General features: G+C 36.1%; 1 protein-coding gene across 1 annotated transcript; it reads left to right on the forward strand.

The window, feature by feature from the left end:
- The first annotated feature begins 676 nt into the window (after positions 1-676).
- On the forward strand, positions 677-19,095 carry LOC125049553 (small subunit processome component 20 homolog). The gene is made up of 14 exons (XM_047648921.1): positions 677-854; positions 1,031-1,317; positions 1,552-1,885; positions 2,129-3,349; positions 3,468-6,907; positions 7,183-7,347; positions 7,618-8,665; positions 8,989-9,215; positions 10,001-10,166; positions 10,969-11,151; positions 15,612-16,139; positions 17,271-17,459; positions 18,117-18,377; positions 18,832-19,095. The coding sequence occupies exons 1-14, from the start codon at positions 810-812 to the stop codon at positions 19,012-19,014; spliced, it is 8,277 nt and encodes a 2,758-aa protein (XP_047504877.1). The 5' UTR covers positions 677-809; the 3' UTR covers positions 19,015-19,095.
- Positions 19,096-20,288: the final 1,193 nt, after the last annotated feature.

A 20,288-nucleotide genomic window follows, 5' to 3' on the forward strand; every position in this document is an offset into this window, starting at 1 on the left:
TCCGTCAAATTGGCACCACTGCCAACCTACAGAAAGAATTTAGGGGAATTCCCTAGGAATAACTTTTGAATTTATCTCAAATTAATGTTTTGATTAATGTGGGGTTGCAACTTGTCATATTTATTTTGAAAATGGGAGAAATTTCCAAAAGTTCAGAACGATCGAGATTTCTGGTGAGGATTCGAGGGCCCCCTGAGCTTGAGGGCCCCGGGGCACTGCCCCGCCTAGCCCCTTGGTAGCTACGCCACTGATCGCAATGCGGTGTTGGAAAAGTTAAATCGAACCATTGGTTAGATCGTATGGATACGACATTTCCTTATTTTGTTCCTAACATTTCAATAATATAATAGGCTATATTTTGACAGTATAAAATATTATGTAAAACAGCTCTCCGTCTGTCTAATTCTATATCTGAGTTTAATATTGTTAGAAACTGTTTTTGATCGAGATATAATAACATGTGTATATGTTTAAAATGATAATTAACACGTTAAAACTAACGTCAGGGATAGTACTTAGGGGATGGTAAGAAGCCATCAGATTTTTTATAAAATCTAGACAAGTAGCTTCACTACAGACTAGCAAGAATGAGGTTTCGCTGAGTTACGCTATTGTCTGTTGGTAAATTTTGACAGGACTTCACTAATTAAATGACAACATGGTAATTTAAAAACTTTAATATGTCAAAAGCACGTGGAGTTGACATGTCCGATGAATGTTAAAACAAGCGCATGCCGCGTTGTTTATGTGATATTTTATTAAAAATGTTATACACGATAACTTTCCACAATTAAATAATAAAACACACAATGAAGATCAAACCGGTGAAACATAAAACTACAAACACATTCCGTGTAAGTATACAGATAAAATAGGTTTGAGGTTGTTAAATTTTGTATAATGAAGAGCAATATAGTATACTGTATGTTATCAATGAATTTAATGATCATTGAATATTAATGACTAGTATTTTTATTCATTTTAACCTTGTATTGTACAGTAGAATGTAAACATAATTTAAAATTTTCAGTTTGTACCGTTTGCGGAACGAATAAATTCAATTGATATCCGACATGCTGCTCTGTATCACATTGAACACAGCAATTCACAACAACCCGGAGAGAATGATACGCATTTCCATTTGGCCATACAGAAGTGGCATGCACTCAACTTGACAGAAAATTTTAAAAAGTTTAAAAAGGAAGTTTTTGGTATAATCACAGTACCACAATTAATTCACAGAAAAGATGACGTTTTGGATCTTCTGGAGAAATATTTAAATTTAGAAGATCCATTGTGCCTTCAGCCATTATTAGAGTAAGGATTTTATGGTATTAATATGGCTATTGAAATTTGATATTTTTTTCTACTATTGATAATTATAGAAACAATGCATAGATGTTATCGTTTGGGCTAAGTACTTTACTGTATAAATTTGCATAAAAATAAAATACATACATTTTATCTTAAGACATTTTTATCTAAGATTTCTTAATATGTATATAAGAAGGTTTACTGAGATTCAATTAATTTGGTTACTTTTTATTCCAGAATTCTAGTGTCGGTTGCAAAAGATTTAAGAAATGATTTCTATCCACATTTCCCAAAGTTCCTTGATATTCTCATCAAATTACTTAATACTAAAGATGCTGAGAAACTAGAATGGGCACTTATTTGTTTGGCTTTTTTGTTTAAAATATTAAAACCATATTTAAAGAAAGATACTGGTGCTGTTGTAAGTAGGATTGTCCCTCTTCTCAGTGAAAATAAACCACAATACATCAACAATTTTGCAGCAGAAAGTTTTGCATTTGTTGCAAGAGATATTAGGGATAAGAACAAGTTTATTGAAACATTACTTAAATATTCAAAGAATAATGAAGATGTAAGTATTTATTTCATAATTTAATGGAGTTAATTAATAATAACAACATATACCTAATGCTTTGAAGTAAGACTATTAACACACCAAGCATAAGTTTTAGAGTATATAAGATTTAATTATAGTTTTTGTTTATAGACAGAAACCTTTTTCTATAGTTTACCAAGATTCTTATTTTTTGTGTTATTAAAAAATTCTCTTACTTACAATTTAATGTGATTATAGGATTAATTGTTATATTTTCAGGCGGTTGCAGGTTGTGGTCACCTTCTATTTGAAATAATTCGAGGAGTCGGAAATAAATTTCACAATTGTATTGACACATATTTACCCTTATTATTACAACAGTTGAAAGAAAATATAGATCATCAAAATACTTTATTCAAAGTACTTACTCAAACAGTGGAAGACAGTTTACAAATAATATCACACAAGGAGTTTAAATTTTTTTGGGACAATGTACTGAAATATACAGAGGAAATATCAAAGGAAGATGGAAATAAAGGATTAGAATATATACTAAGATTATCTGGACAAGTTATTGAACATTGCAATGGAAAGTATCTACTAAATCCACAGCAGTACACACTTATGTTGGTTAAAGTTATTTGTGAACAATCATCCGAATTAGTTCTTTCAGTTTGTGCTTCTATAGGAGCTTTATTACTGCTATCTTCAAATATCACATTATCACAGGAACATGCAGGCATTCTTGTTAAAGTATTACTTCCTTTACCATTTCCAAACATTTTAATAAATTTTGTGCAAAATGTTACTACTTACTCCCAATTTGATATGCACATTTTACCACATTACCTAAACTTTGTCATCCAATCAGACTTTGATCTCGAAGCAATGTCAACCTTATCAAAAATATGTTTAACAAAGTCGCCATTATCCAAGAATGGACTTAAACTTTTCGAATGGGTGAAATACCCACTAGACTTTGGAAAAGGACTTCCAATTGTTATGGAACACTTTAGGAAAGTTGTGAAGGAAGATTTGCAGAATATAGTTGAGAATCCAACTAAACTAATGAATGTTCTTTTCTGTTTACCACACATAGAAAAATTAGATGTTGATGAATGCATTAAAATGCTAAGTGAGCTAATATCTAAGCTCTTAAATACTTTATCCCAGTACAACTTAGAACATAAACATGAAATAAAATTGCACTGTGATACTTCCGCTTTATCTATATGTGCTAGAAAAGTCATGTTCATATTAGCAGCCACATTGGAATGTGCGATTCATATATCTGGTTGTAAAAGAATAAACAATATATGTGATATTGAGGCTTTATTGCCGATTATAGTACCATGTGCAGCAGATCCAAACTATCTTGTTGCATTGCATATACTAGATTTATACTTAACAGCATATGACTATGAAAACAAATTGACTTGTACTTTTATGTCTTTGGTAGATTCATATTTGAGAAGCAATGTGTCTTCTCCATTTCATATTGTAAGTATATCATTTTTATAATTAGTTTCTATTTTATATTGCTTGTTCTGTAAAGTACAGAGTATTTATGTTTCCATTACAATAAACTGTTGGTTTAGTTAATTATTTTGTATTTCAGGTAAGATTGCTGACCACGCACATCTACAAGTTATTTGAAAATATAGAAGAATTGAACAAGACTGCACAAATCGGTTCAGAAACTGAAAAGTTTTCTATATTTACAAAATGTCACACAGTTGAGTCTATAAAACCTTCGATACAGGAATATAGAACTCAGATTTCCACATTACAAAAAATGGCTTTTAATACCACCCAATATGAACTTGCAAAAGGTACTGATTTCCATTTATTTTCTTTAAATTACATGTTGGGTATATTATACATGAATTTCAAATTACTTTGGGAACCAGTAGTCGAATTCATAGCAGGGTTTGGAAACGCTCTGACCGTTGATGAATTTTGGCCTGTTTTTTATGAGGCTTTAGAAAATTCTTTTGTGAATGCTAAATGCAATTTCAAAGTATTTAAGTATGATGACGAGATTGATGGTATGAATGAAATCTTAAAAGATTTATTTACTGAATACAATAATATTGATGAAAGACCCGATTTTAGTAACTATAGAAATTTAATGTTGAAGATTATGAACAATTGTATTCATGTCTGTGAGGCACGCAATAGGGATGTGGTGACACTTTTCCTCAAATTTATTGAGGAAGAATATCGACGTAACAGTAATGTTTTAAAAATTGACGTCGAAAAACATGATACAACTCCAGTAACGGAAACCGATGATCAAGATATGGAAGTTGATGTTATTAATCCTGACCAAAATCTTGATATTCAAGATGATAGTGAACGAGACCCTGTTTCTGGCAAAATAATATTTAAAACACTTATTAATATAATGCAAGTATTGTCCCAGTTTAAAAACCCAAGAGCTCTCTATAAGGAACCAGTGTTTTGGGAACTGTATATGGAATTTTTAAAACATAAAAATCCCGGATTACAAAAGTATGCACTAGACTGTGTTTTAAATTATAAAAATAAAAGTGTTGTTGCATATAAAACAAATCTGCACAATTTAGTTGATGAAAAGAAATTTAAGGACGAGCTGGCACAGTTTAAAATTACGAAAGATTCTGAATCTATTCATGCAGAAGACAGAGAACATGTAGTACCTATAATACTTAGAATATTGTATGGAAAAATGACCTCCAAACTAGGAGCAGACAAGAAAGGGGGCGGTCAAACCAGAAGATCTTTAGTTATGAGATATTTAAGCGGTTGTAATGAATCCGAACTAACAATGTTTATAGAAATGGCGTTCGCTTATTTTAAAGATTACATGTCTATGCAGCCTAAAGAAATCATGGCTACATTTTCGGATAAAATTGATCTTAAATCTGTGACTAGTCCTGGAAAAATTCACAGTATTTTGAATCTGTTTGACGTTGTAAGAGAATACTTTGGTGGGAGCATGAATGATAATTTACTTTCTCATCTTTTTAAAGTATTTTATGCGGCGTGTTCGCATTTAGCTGCCATCCTGGCACGAGTTGACAAGGTACATGTCAGCTATGTGAAAGTCATGAAACATCTGAGAGTGATTGCTTTGTCTATACTAGGAAAACTTTTTGAGCAATTTGATAGATACCCTTGGAGTAAAGATGAGTTGTATGTAATATTTCATGCCCTGATCTGGCCTTTATTGCCTCGTCTCCATATTGAAGGTATTCACAATCCAACAGCTTTACTAAAGCTATTCAATACATGGTGTCTGAATCCTCGTTATTATGTTTTACTTATCACCTGCCCCGAAAATAATAAAGAACTGAGTACTTTACCTGAAATATTCAAGCTTTTACTGGCTCCGAAGAGCACTCCTGTCGTAGTCAACGCAATTTTGGATATGGTTGAAAAATTATTAACTTTAACAGAAGACGAAGAAGAAAAAGAAACACCAGCCATAGAATCTTTCAACACATTGGAAGTCAAATGTGAAATGGATTTAAATTTTGGAAGTAAAATATTAATACCACATTTATCTGGCATTCTGGAAGTGATGAAGAGGCGTGTAGCCAATTCTGCTAAATCGAACACAGTAAATAAAAGGGACTTGTTGATCTTGTCACGTGTCACAGAAATGGTCACAACACCCGAAATGTGTGACGATTTGTTGAATTTACTTTTGCCCATACTAGTAAAGAAAGTTTGTATGAATATGGCTGAAGAAAATATGGAGCACGCCGTGACTACTATTATTAATCTTTTAGGTCACAGCACAAATCCTCAGCAGTATATTAAAAGTATAGGTGTTCTGTTTAATAAAGTCAGTTTAGTTGAAGTTCGGAAGCTCCTAATCAAATTGCTCTTCTCAATGTCAGAGAATTCAACGGCCAACAAAGAAACTTTGACAAAAATAGCTGACGTTATACGTGAAATGAATGCTTTCAATAAGAGATGGATTGACCAACCTGATTTCGACAGAAGATTAGATGCTTATAAGAAAATATATCAAATGTTGGACGCTAATGAGATTGATATCGACCTCGCGATTCTGATTGTCAACAACTGTTTTTATTCTATACGGACAGAAAAAGATATAGGATTACGTGATAGTGCTGGTCTATGTTTAAAAAGAATACTTCCTAAATTACTCATGAAATACAGATCCACATCTGAAGGTCAATTTTTCGTTCGAGATACGGTTTTATCTTTGATATCAACTGGAATTCGGGATAAGAAAAACGATGTACTACGAAATGAAAGTTTGACAATACTCGGAGAATTAACACGAGAATGTCCCGATGCTGACGTAGTTCTCTCCGATTTAGCACCGTTAGCAAACAAAGAAGACATTGAGGTGGACTTCTTTGAGAATAGCTGTCATCTACAGCTACATAGACGCGTGAGAGCGTTGCTCAAGTTTTGTAAAGTCGCCAGAAAGATGATTAAATGTCCTACTCCTAGGACCCTAACTAACTTTATACTACCACTAGCATCTATGTATATTTGTGACGATACATATTCAGATAAAAACACACTTATTGATGCTTGCATAGAAGTGATATCTACATGTTGCAAATTGTTACCCTGGTACCACTATGAAGTTATTCTCAAACTTTATTTGAATAAAATGAGATTTTCGACGGAACATCAGAAGCAACTAACGCGAATACTTACAGGGGTTTTAGATGCTTTTCATTTTGATTTTTCGAAAGTGAAAAATATCGTACTACCAAAATCGTTAATGGATGGTATAAAAATTGACAAAAATGTTAAGAAAAAAGAAGAAATTAAAGAAAATCCAGAAGTTTTAGAGGGTGAAAATATAACTAAAGATATAAACACAGAAGGTAATGAAGAGGATGTCCAAAGTGAAATCGGCGATGAAGAAGAAGATCATGAGGATATTGAGGATAATGAACCGGAGGCTGTAGCAGAAGCTAAAGAATCTAATATTCCAGCTTTTGAGAGAGTGACAAGTGTATCACCTTCCGTAGCTAGTAGAATCATTAAGTCATTATCAGCTGGATTACTACCCCAACTTAATCGGTAAGTTATTTTTGGATTGTATGATAAAATTTGAATTAATTTTCATTAAATCTAAATTTAAGAAACATTTTAATGAAATGTGCAGTATATACCATACACTAAAGATAGTATGACTTGTTATCCAATAAAGCTCCTTTATTTTTTTAATAAATAAAGAGACCTATCAGTCATTTATATAAAGTGGTCCAATTAGACTGATTAAGTTTTTATAAATAAGGTCTAATTTAAGGTAAACGTATTAAAATATTCGATTTATATGGCTTTTGATATTTCAGAGCAATTGGCAAGCTAACAGAACACGAAGAGTCGCACAAAGTGAATCGTCGTCGAACGGGCTTAGCAAGACAAGAGGAAGACATGTTACGCGTACCTGTTGCGCTGGCACTTGTTAAGCTACTGCAGCGATTGCCTGGGGATATGCTTAAACATCAATTACCTGGGTAAGTTTTGATTATTTTGCCAACATGTAACTTATTTGGTATAGATTATATTTACGATATTATATTACCCTTATTAGCAATCATAAAATCTTTCAAAGTAGTATATATAGTTTTGAAATAGGTACACTAATACTTTGATTTAAGAATACCTTCAAAATAAACTACATATATAGTTGCGTATAATGTAATGCTTGCATCAGTTTCTGTTAACCTTCACCCAACTTCTTTCCAATGTTCAAACTGAGAATAATATAAAACTTGTCTTTCCAGAATTATTATTAAACTATGCTCATTCCTAAAATCGCCCCTCAAGCAAGTGAGAATCGCTGCTCGAGACATTGTAAAAAAAATTATGATAACCATTGGGCCAAAGTACCTCGGTGTATTACTTGAACATTTGACTCTTCTATTGACGAGGGGTTTCCAAGTTCATGTATTAGTCGCAACAATCCACACAGTTCTTGATGCACTCAAAGCTGATTTCAAACCTGGTGACATCAACGAAAACCTGAAGTATATCCTCGATGTCTGCATAAACGATCTTTTCGGACAGCTCTCCGAAGAAAAGGAAATCGATAAACTGCATTACAAAACACCTGAAGCTAAACCGAGCAAAAAGAGTTACGTGACCCTCATGATTGTGTCCCAAAATATCACCCAAGAGTGTCTGATAAAACTCCTACTGCCGTTTAAGGAGGTTCTTCAAAAACACTACTCAAAGAAAGTAGTTCTCAAAGTCCAAGACGCTCTAATGCATATAAGCAGCGGATTGGTGACGAACAAATTCATTGATATCGAATCACTTTTCGTATTCCTTCACGGCATCGCATCGGAAAGTATACCAGAATTCGTATTAACCGCTCCCAAAAGAGTGCTGACTGAGGCTCAGAAAGAAAGGATTCTAAGAGCCAAACCGGACTGCTTTATAATACCAGAAATTCCGAAAAGGAATAAGGAGTCTCAAGCGCGGCACGTCAAAACGTCAACGAAGACGAACGCACACGTTCTCGTCGAATTCAGTTTGAATATCCTATACATCATTTTAAAGCGAGAAAAGGTGCCGAGGGTGGATTGTAAGGCGTTCGTAGATCCCCTAATACCCCTGCTGGTAGATGCCATTCAGAGTGACCACGTGAAAGTAATAACTGTGGCTCTTAAATGTATTGCGACCTTATGGACTATTAGAATCAGTACGCCAACTTTGGAAGAGATGGTGCAAACTGTAGTCAAAACGATCTTTTCAATTCTTCACAAATATGCAACATTTGAGATCAGCAAACAGAATGATAATTATCATCTGGTTAGGACTGCGTTTAAGGTACAGTTACTTTTATTTTGATCTGATTAAACGCTGGTTCGATCCTTGACAAAATTGTAATTCTTGGTTTAGAGCGTACAGAACTTCTACTACGGCTAAAGGAATTTAGTAAAGTTCATTAATTATGCTATTTTTGTAGTCGGATTCCTGCTTTATATGTTCACATTAAATTTCTATGTTTTCCCTGCAGAACGACGCACTCACGCCATGAAAAGTTTAATTTGTTTTCAACAATTTTATATAATTTAAAAGTAAAATGGCGCAGAATTCTAATTTCTTCAAATATGTATTTTGTTTAAGGTTTATATTTTCTTTTAATTCAGGCCGTAACCGTGCTCGTACGTAACGTAAAATACTACACATTAGAAGCTGACCAACTTAGAATATTGTTATTGTACGCTGAAGGTGACTGTCAAAATGATGAGAGACAGGCGAACTCATTTTCACTTCTAAAAGCGATTTTGGAAGCGAAATTAGTTTCGACAGAATTGCATGAAGTAATGAAGGCAGTGTCGAAAATATGCATTTTGAGCGAATCTGCAAGATCAAGGTGGGTATTTACAAATAATATAACTATTGCTTTTCGGCCTCTGTTATTTTAAATGACAATAATGTTGGCGATATGGCGTGATATGTATACGCGCACTTTGTATCGTACTTGCGTGTTATTTTTATTTGGTGGCATTATAATTTTATTTTAACCCGAATATCGAAAACTAGCCGCTAAATTGGTGCCACATCAGTTGCCCATAACGTTAAAATACGAATTAAAGTAAAAGATTTCGTCATGTCGTCAAGAAGAAATAATCAATCTCTAATTAACATTTGAATATAATGTTGATTTAAATTGTAATTAATTAATTTTATATGTAAAATTTGTATTTAAAATTTTCTTAACCTTCGAAATAATAATAAAAATAATTAAAAAATATTAAAAAGAAAACTAAAACAAATTTAAAACGTGTTGTCCCTATGTCAGTGTATCTTTAACACTGGCAGCATTTCCTCGCTGTATCGCGATACTTATTCGTTGAGCCAGGAAAGCACCAGCTCTGGGGTCACCGGTACTATCTTAAGGCGACAACTTAAATCTTTAATAAGCGCCTGTGCACTTGAACCCCACGGCCCAAGTGTATCTACTCCAAACAAAATCGAAGTTGGAGGAAAGACTCTTGTATTTGTGCCGTTTATTATTTTATGCCTGCTCTGCGGCTGCCCCAGCTTTTTGCTGGTCCGAACTAGGTGAGACGGGGAAAACGTGTCCACACAAGTTGAATCCCAAATATACGTATGATTAAATGAATAAAACTAATTTCATATTGTATTTTTTTACAGAGAAGACGCTAGAGGAATATTTGTGACGTATTTAACAAATTACTCGCCTGGGAAACGAATGGAGAAATTTATTCAGTTCTTCTTGAGCCAACTCAATTATGAATTGCAACACGGTAGAGAGTCATCTTTGAAGTTTTTGGAAATGATTATTAATAAGCTAGATCGGGTAAGTATTTATACTGTTATTATAAAGATTGTATTGATTGTATTGTTTATTAATTAAATTTAAAACTTCTTTAACGGATATAAACGCAAATTTATTAAATAACTCGAGAAAAATGTTATATTTAAATCGCGTAAATCAAAGTAATAATTATAAAATAATTTTTACCTAGACAATTTTTGTACTGCCATAGATATATTAGAGTTTAATAGTCCTTCGAAAACGGGAAACAAGAATAATTATTGATAAAATTAATATTTTGGTCCACATAAGCTCGCAAAAAACTTTAGATTGTAAACTTTATAGTAATCTAAGATTGTTATTAAATTAGACAATTAATAGGACATATCGACACCTTATAATATGTCGATGGCAAACAATATCGCATTGATTAGAAATCTATTATTATAATCTATACAATTCCCTTAAGAATATTTAGCATATTGGAAAAACTTAATATTTTGACATAAAAGGCAAATTTGGTTCTTGGTATGAATGACTTTCTAACATAAAAGTCGTGTCTTCGCATCAATGCGTAATTAAGTGTGTACGTACTTAATTATAACGCACTTAACAGTCGCTCGTACGGTGAAGCAGATGCTTATGCTAATTGCCTTAATAATGAAGAAATAAATAAATAATAGTTTGATATACTTTAAAATATTTCATAATTTATTTCATTCACATTATAGAATTCAGAAATTTATAATGAGTTCCTTTATTTACAATAGGTGATGTTTACTCGGCCAAAAAGTATTAGAATAATTTCATTACACAGTTGCTCAATATTAAAAATTGATTCCAGGTATTTCTTACAAAGAATAGTGAATTTATAATGGTATCATTAGGAGCTTGTATGATGAACGATAGCTCGCCGGAATGTCGCCAAATGGCGGCGAATTGTATTGAGACTTTGTTAAAACGTGCCTCGTCTACGGAGAGAAATAAGCTCTTCCAACTAGTATTGCAGTTATTTGAGGATACACAGGTATGTATAGAATGAAAATAAAATTAACATAACAAACCTTTCTTTAACTGATACCTCTTTGAGTGTTTATTTGTGGATAAGGTCAGAAAAATTTTAAGATATATATTCATCCCCGCGCGATTTTCGATATACCGAAGTTGTTAAATATACAGGGTGTGGCGCAATGAATGGATAATATTGCACCTGAGGGTAGAAGAGGTTGTGTCGGTTCATAAAAATACTTTTTATGCTTAGTAAAAGTCTCTCGAGATATTCGATATTTTCGTAAATTCAAATAAATTACATTTTTTGTGGTGCCAAAACTACAAATGAAATATTTTTTTTCATTTTTATTTTACTTAACTTTACTACCCGCAGGTTAATTATTCATTAATTACGCCACATCTGTATTAGGTTAGGATTGAGATTTTCGTTTATTACGAAGTTACTAACTTTTTATAATTTAATTGAAAAACGCTTTGTTATCTGTTTTGACTATACAATTATTAGTATTTTATCCATTCGTAACTATTATTTAGTTATTTTAAGTAATAGAAATGCTACTACTATATAAATATAAATACTACTAGCTGCCCCCGCGAACTTCGTTTCTCCTTAATGTGATTTTACTTAGCCTACCTTTTTCTCTATATAAACCTCAGAGTTCAAGTCATAAGATTATAATTAACAAATAAAAAATAAATGTTTGTTATAGAAGGATGAACATTTAGGGTTGTGTGTATTTTTTAAAGGCACATTATAAAAAAAATAAAATTTCGTTAAAAAAATCAAAATAAAATGTTAGGAGTGGACAACCCTTATCACTTAGGGGTATGAAAAATAGATAGTAGCCGATTCTCAGACCTACTGAATATGCATATAAAATTTGATAAAAATCGGTCAAGCCGTTTCGGAAGAGTATGGTAACTATTTTTTTTTTTTTTTTTTTTTTATAAAACAGGGGGCAAACGGACAGGAGGCTCACCTGATGTTAAGTGATACCGCCGCCCATGGACACTCTCAATGCCAGAGGGCTCGCGAGTGCGTTGCCGGCCTTTCAGGAATCGGTACGCTCTTTTCTTGAAGGACCCTAAGTCGAATTGGTTCGGAAATACCTCAATGGGCAGCTGGTTCCACAAAGTGGTGGTGCGCGGCAAAAACTGCCTTGAAAAACGCTCAGTTGTGGAACGGCGGACGTCGAGGTGATACGGGTGGAATTTCGTACTCTGCCTCGACGTCCGATGACGAAACTCAGCTGCAGGTATTAATCCGAACAACTCCTCTGAACACTCTCCATGGTAAATGCGGTAGAAGATGCAGAGAGACCCCACATCTCTACGCAACGCCAAAGGATCAAGCCGCTCGGAAAGGGATTGGTCGTCGACGATTCGAACCGCTCTGCGTTGAATACGGTCAAGTGGAAGGAGCTGGTACTGGGGAGCCCCCGCCCAGAGGTGAGAGCAGTACTCCATGTGGGGCCGAATTTGCGCTTTATATAGTTGCATGCGGTGGCCCGGAGTGAAGTACCGCCTCGCCTTGCTGAGCACACCAAGCTTTTTGGAGGCTAATTTAGCCTTTCCCTCCAAGTGACCGCGAAACTGAACGTCGTTCGATATGTCAACGCCAAGTATTCCAATGCTGGCTGTGGCTTTAAGAAGAGTGTTTTCGAAAAGAGGAGTAGCGACAAAGGGTGTTTTTTTAGCGGAAAACGCGCAAACTTGTGTCTTCTTGGGGTTAAATTGGACTAGGTTTTGTCTGCCCCAGTCTGAGACTCCACGTAGTAGAGTTTCGACTTCAGACACAAGTTTGTTCCGGTACTCATCGACAACTGCCCGAGAAATACCTGCCCGGCCAGTGTAAAGAATATCCCCAGTGCTGTCATCCGCATAGCAGTGAATGTTGCTAAGTTGCAACATATCATTGATATGCAGAAGAAATAGGGTCGGGGATAGAACACAGCCTTGTGGGACCCCAGCGTTCACGGGTTTAAGGTCGGAACATGCTCCGTCGATGACGACCTTGATGCTCCGATCGGCCAGAAAGCTGGAGATCCAATCGCATAATTTCTCGGGAAGCCCATAGGCTGGAAGCTTCGAGAGCAGTGCTCTGTGCCACACCCGATCGAAGGCTTTCGCTATGTCCAAACTTACCGCCAACGCCTCCCCCTTGGACTCAATTGCTTCCGCCCACCTATGGGTAAGGTATACAAGGAGGTCACCAGCTGAGCGACCACGACGAAAGCCGTACTGAGAATCGCTAATCAACTGGTGACCTTCCAGATAACTCAAGAGCTGGCAATTAATAATGGTTTCCATTATTTTGGAGAACAAGGAGGTTATAGCTATTGGGCGATAGTTGGACGGATCAGAGCGATCGCCTTTTTTTGGGATCGGATGTATCGAAGCGGTCTTCCAGCACTTCGGGACAGTGCCGAGCGAGTACAGGTACCGGAAAAGGCGCGTTAAGACCGGAGCCAACTCAGGAGCACAAGTACGCAGCACAATTGGGGGGATACCATCCGGCCCGCTCGACTTATGAATGTCCAAGGAAGATAGTGCTTTGCGGACAGCACGTTGCCGGAATGTGATTTCCGGCATCGAGGAATCACACCGCGAAATGGTCGGTGGTGATCTCCCTCGGTCATCCAAAGTCGAGTTGGACGCGAAGAGACAGCCCAAAAGGTCGGCCTTCTCCTTCGCAGTGTGGGCCAGAGAGTCATCCTCCCTGTGCAGTGGCGGAATGGAGGGCTGACAAAAATTCCCCTGGACAGCTTTGGCGAGAGACCAGAAGGCTCGAGTCCCTGAAGGGAGTTGGGCCAATCTCTCGCCAAATCTGGCAATGTGCTCTGACTTTGCCTTAGTGATTTCTCGTTTGAAGGACCTGGAGGCTGAGTTATATGCTGTTTTAAGTTCGCTGGTATTGGCATCACGAGATTTCGCCGCTTCCGCCCATGCCTTAAAGCATTCTCGCTTTCGACGCGAGGCCGCCTTGCAAGAACGTTTAAACCAGGGCTGAGACTTGCCACCGATCGGCACCGCAGAAAATGGAATAAAGAGTTCCATGCCCTGCAGAACCACTTCGGCGACAGAGGCGGCGACGGAATCTGGAGCTTCCGGCGAAAAGCACATAGGCCCCCAAGGGTAGGACGCAAAGAAAGACCGCATCCCGTCCCAATCTGCTGACTTATAGTGCCAAATACGGCGACAACCCATAAAGCGGGGCCGTGAAGGGCGCGTAGATGGCACCGTACTCCGGACCACACAATGATCTGATGAACCTAATGGCGGGTCAACAGAGACTTGATAGTTCTCCGGATGTGAAGTCAGCAGAAGGTCCAACAAAGAGGGTTTATGACCATCCACATCTGGTATTCGCGTAATCGCAGGGACCATTTGTGTCAGGTCGTAGGCTAAAGCAAAGTCGTGAAAGGATCTTCCCGCGTGATCGGTAGTTTCAGAGCCGAGCCAATCGGCATGGTGGGCGTTAAAATCGCCAAGTATCACGATTTCAGCGGTAGGAACCCTTTCGAGCAGGGAATCTGTAGCCATTTGGATGTGCTCAATGAGTCGGTCAGTTTCGATATTTCCGCTATGGGACCTATACAGGCATGCATAGAATCGCGGATGGTCATCGCAGTCTACGCGCAGCCAGAGGTTAGATAGGTCCCTTCCTTCAAGCGTCCCGAGGCGACGAGAACAGATATCCTCTCTGACGTACACGCAAACTCCCGCCCGCGGCACAAATGAATGTTCCAATTTGTACCCCGGGTAGGAGAGGTAGGAAGTATCAGCCGGGGAGGAAATCTGAGTCTCGGTAAGAAAGAGCAAGGCCGGCTTCGCAGTCTCTAAATGGTAGTGGACTGCGTTGATATTGGTATTGAGCCCCCTAACATTTGTGAAGTCCACGGCGAGTGTGGACGGGGGTGCCTTTGTAGGTTTGCTCCGTTTGCCCCGAGAACGAATTATGTTATTTTTTCCGAGCGCAGAATTGCCCCCCCCAGAATACGAAGGGCAGCCTGTGCGTCCACCACCGGGCGCAGAGTGTCCCGGTGTTGGACGCCCAGAGGGGGATTCTCCACCGCGAGCGCGTGTGGTACCCCCCTGGGGTAGATTCTGTCTTTTTTTCTGCACCTTCATATTTCTTGTGGGGGGGGGGGGGGGGAATGGGCTCCGGGAGTCTCTCTCACCGCACGAAACGCGAGTACAATAAGGCAAACTTATTGCATCACTTCACGCCGGTTTTCTGAGAGACAGTGGTACTGCCCCGGTCGTGCCTGCCCATTTGGCTGAAGCCCGAAGGCAACAGCATGGCACTCCCACTAGGAAGGGGTTGACTGATTGCGCTGATGAAATAACCTCTGTCACAGGTTATTTCACCAGTGGGCGATGGGGTCGTCACGTCCCGACGCCGTTAAAACTACTAACATTGTAACACGAGAATTTTATATAAATATCTGACTCATATGCATTTTGTAATTTCAGCCAATACACTTCGAACTGGCCGCTCAACTTTGCATACGTTTTGTGAACGTCGAGGGCGAAAACTTCAAAACACGTATCGAGACAGTTCTTTCAATACTTAGTGGGAAAATTCTTCTCCTCAGCAACGATATAACTGAGGGGCGTTTCGTAAAAGTCCGATTGGACGACAACGGAAAATCAGACGAGGACAAACAGAAAGAGAAAGACCACAGTCTCATACAAATACTTAATTTAATTGACTCCATATCGATGAATTGTCCCTCAAGTTTGGGAGATCCAAAATTTGTATCGGAATACGATGATATAGGCCAATATTGTCAAGTATTACTCGCGTATCCTCACGCTTGGGTCAGATTGAGGGCGGCGAAAATTTTAGGCCATATTTTGAATAATATAGACGTTGAGAGTTTTAATGGTAATAATGAAAGAGGTTTTATATATTGTGACACGGAGGATGGTATAAGAAGCCTTGTGTTGGATTTATGTGCGCAGTTCACGCCCAATGTGGGGAAGGATATGGCTGATCAGGTAATTTTTAGCTATTCTTGGAGATTATATGGCCGATGGCTGGCCATGCGTCATACTCGTGAACGGGTGCTACTTGTGGTGACTGGTCGTACTTGAATTCGTGTATGCGGTGATGTTAATTATTTCGACTATGTGTTTGCGTGTTGTTCCCACGAGAATGTAAGTGCGTGCTCCTTTTTCACCATGCCTCCTGCTGATAGGGGACAAGTCTTTGTTTTTATTTGTTATTATTATTAATTACTTAAGATGTCATGTGGAACATGGTTTAATGGCTGCTCCTTACAAACGTTGTGAAAAAAAAACATGGCGACTAAAAAGAGTGGCGGAGAGTTTATTGCCAGTTCTTCTCTTCCGTTCTACGCCCTTGATTTGAGAAATGGCACTAAATGTAAAATTAGAAGTTTTAATATGTATTTCTTTACTGACAAGTCATAAGTGTACAATGTGTTACCCATATGATTAAATGATTTTTAATTTTTGAATTTATAACATAATGAATAGTATTCGTAATAGTAAAATTAAATAATGTATGGAAAACTTAGCGCTTATATGTTTTAGGGCCAGTAACAATATTTTTTTCTAACCCAAGACCTCAGTTTAGTGCTTAACAAAAACGAGAGTGGCCGTATGATGTAATTTTAATCAATAGTCTTGAAGTTATACTTCTTTAGGCGCGTTATGAAAAATTTATGAGAGTGAAATTTTACGAGACGTGCGCACCGTGACACAAAATTAACAGAATGAAGTTGCCCACTGACGATGCTACGGCATTGGACATAATTTAAAAACAACATTCGAATAATAATAGAATTGATGTGACACTTAATGTAAGAGAATAATAATAAATATTTATTTATTTAATTTTTCAAATGTAAACTGAACTTTATTGACTTTAATGACTCCTTTTCCAGTCTTTGATTATTTAATTGTAATTAATTATTTGCATGCAATCAAAAACTATTTTTAATAATGCAAACGAAGTATAACTTCTTACGCGCGTACATAAGTACACGCACCCTTTTTTGTTTTTAACTAAACAAATTTTGATAATTCATCAATGCATATTTGTGTGGATTTCACAGTAAAACTGAATCATGATATGAATTTTTAATTTATTATTTCCTATTTCAGGTGACAGAAGTAATGTTCCAAATACTAAAACTAGTACATTCATTACCGAGGTTTAGGCTAACAAATAAAATTCAAACAGACGACTTGGAAATTGACAAAATAGCTAAAGTTAATATTAGATGGATTTTATTTAAACTGCGAAGAGCTATTAATGCCGAAGTCGCTAAGGCACCAATGTGTATGAATATTGTAAGTATAATATATTCAAAAAGTTTATACAGTATAATATTTTTGTATAACAATAATGGGCAATTAAAAACGTTTTAAACAATTATAAGAAATTACAAGCCTTATAGATTTAAAAAAAGCGTGTGGCACTCGGGGACTGCCGCGGTAAAGCTATTACATAGCATTTTTATCAACTTATGCAGTTATACTTATTTATTTATTTTTTTATTTATGCAGTATTTGTTTTTCTTTGATATTAATTAATATTTTTCTTTGATATTAGTTCAATCTACCACTCTACCAGACTCAGACTTAAACGCCTATACAGTCTGTCTCACTCTAACGCGTACCGGCTGCGCTCACCCTATGTCACCGATCTCGTCACAGAGATGGGAATGCGCAGCATACGTTCTGTCCCACTCTAATGCGTGTTTGCCGCACCTATATTACGTCATCGTGTGATAGGTTTTTTTCGTTACGGAATTTCTTGATTCGGTCGCCGCGCTCAAAGCCCGCGATAAAATCTATGCAATAGCTTCAAAATTTGAAATTAAGGTTTATGGTATTTAGAAATAAAAAAAAAATTGTCTATGGAATGGAAATTCTTTTAAAAATAATAAAATGTTTTTAGCTTAAAAAATAATTTAAATTACATTTCATGCCCTTATAATTTTTCAGAGAACTGCAATCTTCACGATGTGGCTCCACTTTATTGGTCTCCTAGAAAGCGAAGATTTAAACAAAGTGGTGGATGTTATTCTGCCTCCTATAGTTCGGGAAGTCTCCACGGGAGATGCGGCAACACCGGCGTCGGTCGCTAAGCAACTGGCGGGGAGATTGGGGAAAAAGTTGAGAAGAAAAATTGGCGAGATTGAATATGGAAAATTAGCTGCTGATGTGCAAACAAAATTGAACATAAAGCGAGCTGCAAGGAAAAAGGTGATTAATGTTTTTTTTTTAAAGACAATTCACACCAATTGACCTAGTCCCATGCTATGCTGGTGAAGCTTGTGTTATGGGTACTAGGCAACGGATATACATACATATTATAGATAGATAGACATATAAATACATATTTAAACACCCAAGACCTAAGCACAACACCAAATGCTCATCACATCGATGTTCGTCTCAGCCGGGTATCGAACCCGGGACCCATGGATTCGCAGTCAGGGGTCATCAACCACTAGATCAATGAGTCGTCAAATAATGATTGTTGTCTAATCGTAATTTTGATTAACGTATGGCTCGATTTTCAAGAATAAAAGGTTTCTGTTACTGCATTTTTAATTCCTAAGCTATGTAAATAAGAATTTAGTTAAGCAGACCGCAATTTTACTTTTTTTGAGTATTCAAGTAAGCACGTATTCTAAAACACAAAATATTCTTTCAGATCCTATTACAAGAGAAAGTATTGAATCCAGAAAAGGCAGCAAAGAGAAAACTTCAGTTGCGTGAGAAGAAAAAGCAAGCGAAACGTGTGAAATTAGATTCTTTACACGGAAAACGTTCTAAAGGAAGGAAACGTAAGGCAGAAGACATAGATATTGAAGATAAATTACTTATGGAGGAATAAGGATTTTGTTTTTCTTAATTTATACTGGTAGAGTTAAATATTGAAATTGTAAATATTGTTAAATATAAATCTATATAAATAGAAGTAGTTTTATTTCAAAAATAATTTCCAGTTAAAAGAATGGTTTTATTCAAGCAGCAGTTGCGAAAATAATGTAATATTTTATTGGTGGTTCCTCGATCCATCAATAAGACTTCCGAACCGATTTGTTCCTATAGGGTTTCTTTGCTTTGACAAAATCATACATAGATTACATTAGTAGCTACAAAAGGCTTATTAATAATAAACATGTCAACAAAACAAACCAATGTTTCTATGGTTTTGACATTAACAGCTCATGGTATATTTGTTTAAGTTATTTAGCAAGCATGTTTTTTTTAGGTAAATAAAACATTCAAAAACAAAATATTGCTTTAATTAAAATTTAACAAAATCTTAACAATACTAATTATCACAAATTAATTACCTATACAAACATTAACGCTTTGCTAGTGCACAAGCTATTGCAACTATTAAACTAGTCTAATATGTTGAGAGCTCGTAGCTGCCTCAAAGAACCATTCATTACTTTAATGCCTTCTAATCTGCAAATATTGTAGATTGTGTATTTTGTAACCTTATTTAAGTAAATAACATTATTGTTTAGTAAATTTGTAAGCAAAACAAATGGTCCTTCGAGCCAGACTGATAACGGATCTATTTAAAACTAATCATTGTCATATCACTTTCAAGTGAAATGAAGGATAGTGGCAGTTGAAACTAATTTTTTAACATATAATAATAACTTAGTTATACATTATGAGTCCGGCAAGTTAACTGATGTGTGTCGAATATGTAGTGTTATACTTTTTAAATATTGCATCTCATACACACAACAATGCATAAAATAGAAATACATAAATACTTCTAGGGAATAGATAACAAACAAGGTTGTGCAATATACATTTCATTTGAATTTTTATAAAATGTAAACTTAGGTTTTTATTTACTATAAAATAAATACTGTTTAAACAAACAGCAGATAGAGCACCTTGATAATATTCAGCTATATTTTATTAGCATTAACTTAACACCTATATTCATAAAAACAAAATAAATTTTATTACAGTTTTGACTGAACACTTTTGTCAAATTATGTTTACACTATGCTGACGACAAGATATTTTTTTAAAAAGAATGATTATGTTTTTATGAATAAGGAGAAGTGCAGCATATATATTATAGCAGCATGCAACAATTTTAGGTATATATATATTAGTCAGACAAATTTCTTA

This window comes from Pieris napi, chromosome 5, assembly GCF_905475465.1.
Source record: "Pieris napi chromosome 5, ilPieNapi1.2, whole genome shotgun sequence".
In the NCBI taxonomy this organism is placed as follows: domain Eukaryota; kingdom Metazoa; phylum Arthropoda; class Insecta; order Lepidoptera; family Pieridae; genus Pieris; species Pieris napi.

What these genes read in the sequence shown, in the direction of transcription:
- LOC125049553 (XM_047648921.1), top strand. Translation starts at nt 810, where the DNA reads ATGAAGATCAAACCGGTGAAACATAAAACTACAAACACATTCCGT. An exon ending in TGTCTTCTCCATTTCATATT is followed by an intron (nt 3,350 to 3,467) that starts GTAAGTATATCA and finishes TTTGTATTTCAG; the next exon opens with GTAAGATTGCTGACCACGCA. An exon ending in CTTAAACATCAATTACCTGG is followed by an intron (nt 7,348 to 7,617) that starts GTAAGTTTTGAT and finishes TTGTCTTTCCAG; the next exon opens with AATTATTATTAAACTATGCT.